The 9,754-nt window shown below is 42.1% G+C and overlaps 2 protein-coding genes across 2 annotated transcripts; both read right to left on the bottom strand.

Annotated features, from left to right (window-relative positions):
- Nucleotides 1-178: 178 nt before the first annotated feature.
- RB195_017860 (uncharacterized protein) lies at nt 179-1,497 on the bottom strand (the record flags this gene model as incomplete). The annotated part of the gene is made up of 4 exons (XM_013452143.2): nt 179-349; nt 697-1,133; nt 1,187-1,298; nt 1,354-1,497. The coding sequence occupies 4 exons, from the start codon at nt 1,495-1,497 to the stop codon at nt 179-181; spliced, it is 864 nt and encodes a 287-aa protein (XP_013307597.1).
- A 1,968-nt stretch (nt 1,498-3,465) lies between these two features.
- RB195_017859 (uncharacterized protein) lies at nt 3,466-8,631 on the bottom strand (the record flags this gene model as incomplete). Its single annotated transcript, XM_064185044.1, has 16 exons — nt 3,466-3,586; nt 3,654-3,761; nt 3,929-4,023; nt 4,096-4,215; nt 4,366-4,456; nt 4,519-4,649; nt 4,712-4,836; nt 4,904-4,964; nt 5,167-5,313; nt 5,784-5,943; nt 6,143-6,296; nt 6,367-6,475; nt 7,031-7,147; nt 7,259-7,403; nt 7,470-7,590; nt 8,535-8,631. The coding sequence occupies 16 exons, from the start codon at nt 8,629-8,631 to the stop codon at nt 3,466-3,468; spliced, it is 1,902 nt and encodes a 633-aa protein (XP_064040925.1).
- Nucleotides 8,632-9,754: the final 1,123 nt, after the last annotated feature.

Raw genomic sequence — 9,754 nt, 5'->3', positions numbered from 1 at the left:
CTCTTATTCGATCTTCCCTTACATTATTACGGGTTGTTTTGTGATGGTCCTTTCACTAGACATTTTTCTAACGTGTACTCACATCATTGTGTGTAAATATTTACTACGATTATCGCGACAAAATATTATTAATTGAGTCATTGTCAACTGTAATGACGACTTCGCATCAACGTGATTTTCAAAGTCGCGAGGTGCGGGGTGGACAAGGACAATATGCAGCATCAGATCCAGGTGATCCATTGGGTCCAGCTTGTCCTGGACTTCCATCCTGCCCAGGTCCACCATCTTTGCCAGGAGCTCCAGCAGGCCCTGCTGGACCAGGTGTTCCTTCTCCGCTACTGCCTCCATCCTAGGAAGGTTATGATATATCTGGGCTATTTGCTTCAATACATACACTTGAAAGAGAAAATATCAAAGTTAGAATTATGAACTTATAAGCTACGAAGTTGCTTGTGAAGGGACCAAAAGAAAGGGGGAAACTAATTTCAGTGACAAATAGCCCTAGATAACTTTGCTTCGATCTTTTGTGGTTACTAAAACTGCAGTTCCCAAACATTCAAATGTATATCAAAATTGATGTGATAGTCAGACATCCTTGAGTGGAATTTGTTCTTGAAACCCTTGAAATGAATCCTTTTCCCTGGTATTCTTCTAGCGATCATACTTAGAACATGTATATTATGGTAAAGTGCTCACCGTTCCATTCGGTCCAGCTGGTCCAGGTTCTCCAGCTGGTCCAGCTGGTCCTGGAGGATTCGTCTGTCTCATACCAGGCGCTCCAGCCTCTCCCGGTGCTCCTGCTGCTCCTGGGTTGCCATCAGGTCCTGGTGGTCCAGGTGGACCAGCTGGACCAGGTTCACCAGCTCCACCGCCAGTTCCATCAGCACCGGCGTTTCCTGCAGGACCTGCAGGTCCGGCAGGTCCGTCGGGTCCTGGAGGGCCAGCTGGTCCTGCAGGGCACTTGATGCAAGACTTGGTCGCATCACTCATTGCTGATTGTCCGGCTTCTCCAGGATGTCCATCTTGTCCTGGTTGACCAGGCTCGCCATCTTCACCCTTTGCGCCAGGTGCACCAGGCGGACCAGCTGGGCAAGGACTTGCTGCAGGAGCACATTGGCACTGACTTCCTCCACCTAAGATAACAATCTCAGTTGAGCCACTATTGGAATGGCCCAATGAATGCAACCTGTATTGTATTGTCTCTTTGCCCTAGTGATAAAGTTCTCGAAAATAACGGGCCGTTCCACTTTTCCATGCGTTGCAGTGACCATTTCATTCCAAGCGTCGTCAGCCATTTCCTTATAACAGAAAGATAACTTTGGAAAATTCGATGTAAGAACCTGCGTTGCTCACTTTGAACTGCTGCAAATCCATACGAATCTCATCTTGGAAAGAATTGATGTCGTAGAACATCGACACTGTGGACGCTATAGCAGTCAGGGCAGCTATAGCAGCCGAAGCTGAGACCACTTGCAATATCGTGTGCAGGTAGAGCATTTTCGCCGTGGTTCACCAAGTCTGCAGTCTTGAAATACCTGAGAACACAATTTTGTCTTTCGTGAAAATAAGTGTGGACAGAGTTGTGTAATATGAAGGAATAAGTGGCGCAGCGATCTGTGTTAAGATCGTCAGCCTTTTATCTGCAGTTTAGCAAACTGGTATCGAAGCTATCTCGCCGAACTGGTGTCTGCAACCAAGCTTTGTTTGTCATAATGTGGTCTGCTTGCGTCATCTGGATCTTATGACCAGTAAGAAATCCGTCATTATAAGATGAATAGCCCATCTGAAGAGAGTTCATTTCAGATTTCACAGTACAAAATTGTTCAGACAAGTAGTACATCGTTTATTTCCTTTGGTGAATGTACTTTGCTTCTAATTTGTCTTGCAAATTTCTAATTTTAGGTGATTTTAAGAAAAATTCCCTACATCACAGTGTTTTTTCTTCTCTCTAAACGGCTTCGGGGGTTCCGGCACGCTATTTTCTACAAGGAGTTCGATTGGAGCGCGCCAACCTTGTGCACGTGCCGCATCTTCCGGGCCGTTTTTTACGCTAATTAGCAAGAAATGGACGGAATCACCCACTTCTCCATAATCTACGACCCGTATACGAATACTCCACCTGAAATCCGTATCAGCTCAGATTCGTGGGGTGATGCCTTTATGGATTTCAAATGTTTGGTGAGTCCCCCCACTTAGAGGTCCCCACTATGGTTTCTGACAAAATCGTTCGTTACGGATCACAGTGGAATCAAATTAAAATTAAAACTTTGCCAGAATTAGAAGTGATCATGTCACGATCTCCAGGACTCGAGAAAAGGATGAAAAAGGACTGCTCTAAAGTCAAAAAAATAATTTTGTGGATTTTTCCCCTCTTGTAAGGTGAAAATGACGTGACATACCACCACACCAGTTTGTAAGGTACTTTAGTTTAGAAAGCGAAAGTGCACAGTGTTCCACCTTTCCTTCCTTCTATTTATGCCACGCCTCTTGACAGAGTCAATTAATAAACAGAAATGGATAGCTTGTAATGAGTTTAAAATTACACTCCTTGAGCAATCTCTCTAAACTCATTTAAAGAAGTTTAAAAGGAAGCAGAAGTCTAAAAAATCAGGCAAAATTTCTGAGCTCTTAACAGGGGTTGTGGACAAATCAGATCTAACGCCATCTTACGTATTTCTAAACAAGCTTCTCAAAATACTGATCAAGTAAGTATGTAGTTGCATCCTTCTACTAATTTTTTGTTACCTTACATGGTAGATTGAGAGCATGTACGCAGAGAGTGTGCACAAAAGTCAAAGAAAACCTAAATTACACAATCACGTATGAAATCAAATCCAAAACTGCAATGTTTTCGCTACACAACCGATGCCGTGATATAGATATACGCCGGCATCGCGTGCGGTCAGTGGAAGAGTTCCACTGTGAAATTAGGCAACACATGCTGTAATGTTGCGAGAACTCCTAGATACACTCCAATAAGGGACATCCTGGAAAGTCTTTTGACTTCTCTGCTATTGCTTTAATAAGGAATCCAAAGAAAAACCAACTCTTTCTAAATGATCTCAAACTAGAGGGTCTCCAATGTGAGGAGATCTTTTAACCACACTTACAATAAATAAGTAGTCTCACACGATTATGAGCAGCGAAAAATCAGGAATACATATCCTTCCAAATAATAAGGAAAAATTTGGACCTAATATAAAAACAGCCTCCTTTGACTCCTTTCGTTTACGAAAACGACTAGAATTGGCAGATTTTTACGTCTGCTGAGATTCCGCTTTGCAACCACTCAAAAATCTGAACAATTACTTCACGTTGTGCGACGTGACCGCTAACATTCCAACAATAACACGAGAACAATCCCGCTGACAAAACATATTTTATTTCATTTAGAAAAACGGACCACAGGATGAATAACCTGAACCGAAACAAACGAAAAAAGAAAATGTCTGTTTGAATTAGAAATTAGAACTTTGCAGGCTTCTTCTTCTTTTTTGGCTGCTGTTTCGGTCGCAGCTGACGAGGTCCCTCGGGAAGTGCTGCAGCGACTGGTCTTGGAGAACTTGGCGAAGCCGATACGTACTCTCTACAAAACAGTAGCCGATAACTGTTCTCACAATGCTAAGCTGAAGACAGTTGGATTATACACTAACACATTAGGATTTGTTGATGCAGATCCTTGGGTCCCTCGTCCAATGTCTCGATCACGGTTCTTCTTTTGCTTCTTTTTGTAAGCGGCTCTCTCCTGCTTCGGCAGCCACCTGCAAGAAAAGAGAAAATCAAAAAATTTCAATCGGAGCCGCCCGAAGTGGACAGAAGATGGGTTTCTCCATCGTAAGCAATTAGAACCACCGTAGAGGTGAAAAGGAAAACAAAAAAGCGTCTAGTTTATCGATGCAGCCATGTCGAAGTCCAAGTAACAACAAACCTTTCTGGATCAGGAGGTACATTCGGGTCGTAGTTCTTTGGAAGGCGGAGCTTCCGCTTTCTTTTGCGGTTCTTCAACTTCCTTGTAACTATTTCCTTGAAGGAAAAAGTAATCACAGACAAGTTCAAAAAATGCAACTACACAACACAAATAAACGGGACACATACCGTATCTTCAACTTCAGATTTTGCCTCCTTCTTCTGTTTATATTTTTCACCATAAAGAATCCAATCACTCTCTTCTATACTATCAACGTCAACGCCTTCCTCCATTGTTTCCGGGAACACCTATATACTAGAGTCGACATTATTCGAAAGAAACTGGGAAGAAAACATAACACAAACGGTGGCAAAAACTAAGAAGAAAAATGTTGACTAACTGTTATGCTTCACTTCAAAAACTGTACTTCTACAATAGACAAGAAAGAGTAAACACACCTGTGCGCTGAGTTCCTCAGCCTTTTTTGGGTTTACATCAGTGTACGCACGAATAAGTCGACATAATACACGGATATCATTAGGATCAAACCTAAGCTAGGGAGTGAGTAGTCGTTTGTTTACACGAAATATAAGACTTGGAAAAAAACATACTCAGCAAGTTTCTCAAGATAGGCGGCGGCTTCGGCAGAGTTTCCTCTTGAAGACTCCAGCAAGGCCGCTTGGTCAAGAACTTGTCGCTGGACTTTTAGATCACGCGTGTGACTAGCAGCTTCATTAAGCATCTACAGGCACAGACATACAATAGCTGATAGAATGAAGCAAGCAAGAAGTTTTGTGGCCTTACCTTTAACGCCTCATCTTTTCTTTCTAAAGACACCAACAGGCTGACCGCAAGACTCACTACAGCAGGTTGCAAACGAATATTGACAGGTAATTTGTTCAGAGCAGTTACCGCTTCGTCTAGTTTTCCTTCAAAAAGATTAACCACGTTAGAACCAATACTAGCAGCCGGTAAAGAAACACTACTGTTGCATACCGCTGTTGATCATTAGGTGTATTCGAGTCAGATCCATCTGTAAATCTCCATTTGCTAGCATCTATAATAAAACTCATTGAATTCTTGCATCAATCTAGAGGAAAAAAGTAATGGATGCGAATAAAGGATGGCAATAGTTAGTTTCTCGACTAAAAGCAAAGACAGAATGAAATAACTGAGATGAACTACATGCTTCTTCAATCTCCTACTTTCACTTAATTAATTGATCCAGGGATATTAAATGAAAAGGAAACTAAACATACGTTGATGGCCTTCTCATATTCGTTAAGTCTGAAACACAAAGCTGCTTCAATCAGTCGACTGTCTCTGGAAGCTCCAAACAGGTTCACCAATTCGTCCAAAGCTCGTCGACAAGGCTCTCTTTGATTGGAGTGGAGCAATACGAGAGCCTATCAAATTCTATTTCAAACTCCAACACAATCGATACTGAGAATAGTGTCGTGAGAAGCTAGATATAGTCGCGTCAAAACAACATAAATCATAAGTGTAGTTTCGGTGTATTTGCGTACGCGATCGAAACGGCGCGGTGGAGGCAGCAGTCGGAATCGAGTTGGGACCGTCGCAAACTGCAGCGATGGGCGGTGCCAGCAAGGGTTTTACAGCTCTCCTAGCAGCCACCCTCCACCGAAACGCCTCGAGAGAAGCCGCGAACGCAATTGCCTACGTGCTTCAAGTCATTTTCACCTTACTATAGCAAAACTCAATCCGACGGCAAAACAAGAAGAATGATGCAGCGACTCAAATTATCACTATTGATTATACAATGTCCAAAATGAAACGATGGTACAAATCGGGAACGGTTTCATCAATCAGTACCCACATTTACTTGCTTCTAGAAAACGAATTGAATTCGACTCACATTGTTCAGCATAAGAGTACGTCTCTGACGAGTAGATAATTTCTTTTGATCCATTTGCAGAGCAGCCTTCAGTTTCTTTCGAGAATCTGCTAGGCTTTGGTCCTTCAATGCACTCGCCATGTTGTTTGCAACGGTGGCCACGACGCTCACGTCAGACGGCCTAAAGGAAATAACTTATTTGCGAAATACAAGGAGAAATGCAACCACATAATGCATATTTATTATGATTTTTAAAGTGTTCCCGAACAGCGATCACAATTTTGCCGTGAGACAAGCGAGTGACGTCATTAGGAAAGTCGACGAATAACAACATAGGCTCCCATTCAGATTAATCTTTAATTTTTCCGAAAATGACGTACCCAGCTGCTTGAAGAGACTTGTAGATCTCAATGGCTTCCTTTTTTCGACCCATCTTGTGCAATACAAAAGCGCGCTGAACACGTAACATTGCTAACTCGTCTTCAATTTCATCCTCGTCCAAGCCCTCCTCGCTCAGAGTATCACGGCAAGAATCTGAAGAAATAAACAAAAGTACTGGTGCAGAACGAAAAGGAAAGACATGTAAGTTTTAAAATAAAAGCACTTATGGCTTTGTCAAGGTTTGTCAGTGCGGCGTCGTAATCTCCCGCTTCAATTAGCTGACAAGCTGTATTGTAGAGCTGCTCAAATGTCTCATTGTCTTCGTTTGTTTGCTGCAAATTTTCAAACATCACACAAACACTAGCAACCTACAAGCCAAACCAAAGAAAAACGTTCAAGTCGGAAACTAAAGATTTGCGGTGCATCTGCACGCTAATGCACACAGGTGCTAATGTTGAAGCATATTTATATTGACCTCAAGTATTACAAGGTCGACAATGCTTCTAGCAGATATTGAAATCTTCTGAGTCAGCTGTATATTTCTCCAAACTATCAAAACTGTTCGCAACATCTCATATACAAACGCAAAAAAAAACTGACTAAAAGGATTAAAGAAGAATTTCGCACTCATGCACACAAATTATCTCATGCAGAGGAGGACGAAGAAAATTTAGGGAATAATCAACTATGGAACAAGGATAATTCGAGCACTGCAAAATCAGGAATAATGGGTAATAGTTCACCAAAGCGACCGTAATATTTAGTTTAACCAAAGAAGTGTACCAGAATACTAAGGTTCCCATTAGAGTTGTTCGCCTAGTAACATTTGCATCACTCATTTTCCATCGTTAGTACAAAATTTCGTGCCGAAACAGTAGACGACTAACCTGTTTAACTCCTATAGCCTCGAGCTGAGCCTGTACTGCAAGATAATTTGCCTTTCGTTCATCATCGTAGCTATCAGAGTGGTTACGGAGCAAATCTCGAAATATGTCATAAGCTTCCTAAACATTTTAATGCAGAACCAGAAAAAGAGAATTTTTCTGGACTTTACATATTCTGCAACAGAGCAGCAAATAACACTAAACCAATGTAGATAAATAAGGTGAGAGAACCTGGAACCGATCTAAGCGATAGCAAAGCTGAGCTTTCAACTCCAAAGCGCGAAAGTCTTTCGGATCACACGCTTCAAGCGCCTCCAATGCTTCATCGTTCTTCTCGAGCCGGTAGAAAATATATGCTCTTTCAAAAGCACACTCACTTGAAGAAAATAATGTTGTGTACCGCGAAATACATATTCGGAAGAAAAGCTACGTGAAACATTACCCCATTTGGCTAGGTGGTGTCTTCTTGAGCAGCGTAAGAGCGTCGTCGTACATAGCTAATTGGATAAGACATACCAACTTGCACTTGAATGCGTACTGTTCTTTTGGATAGCGACGGATGACTGAAGAAAATTCCAATATGCCTGTCCCTATCAATGTTGTTGCCAGAAATCTCGAGTATCGAGCTTTACTTTCCTCAAAAATCACAACACTGTGCATTAGTGCACGCCGTTACAGGCACCTTATTAGCAGTGCCAGGCAGGACGCACAATGTTTGTAACCATAGGAGCGATAGCTAGGAGCAGGAGCCTCAGATGAAGTGGTTCTAGCTCATGGGGTGCAGCTCAAGGGATGCGGATCCATTTGCCAACTGTGCAGAAGTAAAGGGGGGTCGAAGCACCGGCTCCGACTATCGCATTTAAAGGCATCACCCCACGAATCTGAGATGGTACGGATTTCAGGTGGAGTATTCGTATATGGGATAGTAGATTATGGAGAGGGAAGTGATTCCGTCCACTTCTTCCTAATTGCCTTAAAAAAAACGGCCAAAAGATGCGGAGCCTGCACAAAGCTGGCGCGCTCCAATCGAACTTCTTGTAGAAAGTAGTGCGCCGGGACGCCCGAAGCCGTATCTTCCATGCCGTTTTTTACGGCAATTAGGAAGAAATGGACAGTCACCCCCACTCTATAATCCACTATCCCGTTTACGACTACTCCACCTGAAATCCGTACCACCTCAGATTCGTGTGGTGATGCCTTTAAGTTCGTGACTATAAGACAGTGACCATGTCGCCATTTTACACTGGTCGGTTATCACTAAGATGCCTGAGATTTCAAAATTGTGAATGCAAAATTTTTTGAAGGACGGAAACGGACTACGAAGGAAACATTATTAGTGCCCCTACAGCATGAGACCAAAAAAAGTGCACAGGATATCTGGATTTAGTGTGATACATACAAAGCACCGGGAACATAGGCGGTGGTGAATGGCAATCAAATGAATCGCTAGCCTGCTACTTGGTCGAAATGTCTTCTAAGAGAATGAGTTCACGGAACACAGACTCACTTCGATTAGCTGCTTGTAGAGCTTTTTGATAATCACCACTAGTGTCGGCCCTTGTCAGGTCAGTGAGACATTGGCGTAATCCCCCCTCCGTTGTCATTCTGAAACAGAATACAAAAAGTCTCAAAATTTGAAAATAGCGGTAATTATGAATTCCAAGATAGAAGAAGTACTGAGTTACTCCATCGGAAACCACAAACATTTCTAGACATTAACTTTGCAAGTCAAGGTCAATAAAACGCTAGAAGACGCAGAAGCATGATGACAGCCACTTTTCAGTCAGTTTTTTTCTAAAATCTCAAGTCTCTACAGGACAGAAATTATAAATCTAGAACCTAAAAATCCCTTAGATGACCAATGAACAAAAACAAAACAGTGGGAGAAACTCCACAGTAGAGAAGAAAGCAAAAGAACACGACCTAAGGCCAAACCCTCATGGTTGCACCGTCTGAACTATTTACTTTTCAAATAACAACTACCTACAGTTAAAATCTGCCAAAGAACCCAGTACAACAAGTGGAAGTTGGAAGGAGACCAGACTGCCTTCATTGATTACTGTAAAACCTTAAAGGGTCTATGATTTGAGCGCGATAGTGAAAGAGTTCTCTAGCGAGGACGAGTTAAGGAGGCCGTATCGGCGCTTGCGCGCGAAATTTGAATGTTTTGCATCGCCGTGTTGAACTCTTGCAACATTTTTTTTTCTGATGTTTCATGTTTTTCATTCATTTTTTCATATGTGTGGACGTTGTTATCCTTCGTAAGATTGGACTCTCTGTTAGAGTACATCAAGGGCTCTACAAGGTAAACCTCTTTCTTGATGTGTTCGTGGTCCTTATGCGTTCATTTCTCTCCGCTTATTATTGGATTAATCCATTGGAATATCTATGTCTTGGATGCATTTTTCCCGGGAAGGAAAGATTTAGTTCATGTGAAGACAACAACGACGACAACAAAATAAGAAGTTCAGTAATGGAGTGCCACATACTAGAACTCGTCTGCCAGATTGAAAACTAAAAAACTAAAACAAACCATATTGAGAAGTGTGCGAGAATAATACATATCACTAGAAAAAAAAGGCGACTACGAGTAGGATTTCAAAAACAAGTACAACCAAGCTTTAAGCTTCTCAAGTTTTGAATCCGATAAGAAGTAAGCTATCTCTTGAGTTTTACACACCACCCCATGCTTAACCACCGTCTACGCGGATCGCAACTTTCATCATC

This window comes from Necator americanus, chromosome II (assembly GCF_031761385.1).
Source record: "Necator americanus strain Aroian chromosome II, whole genome shotgun sequence".
NCBI lineage: Eukaryota > Metazoa > Nematoda > Chromadorea > Rhabditida > Ancylostomatidae > Necator > Necator americanus.
This window is presented reverse-complemented; position numbering and strand designations above follow the sequence as displayed.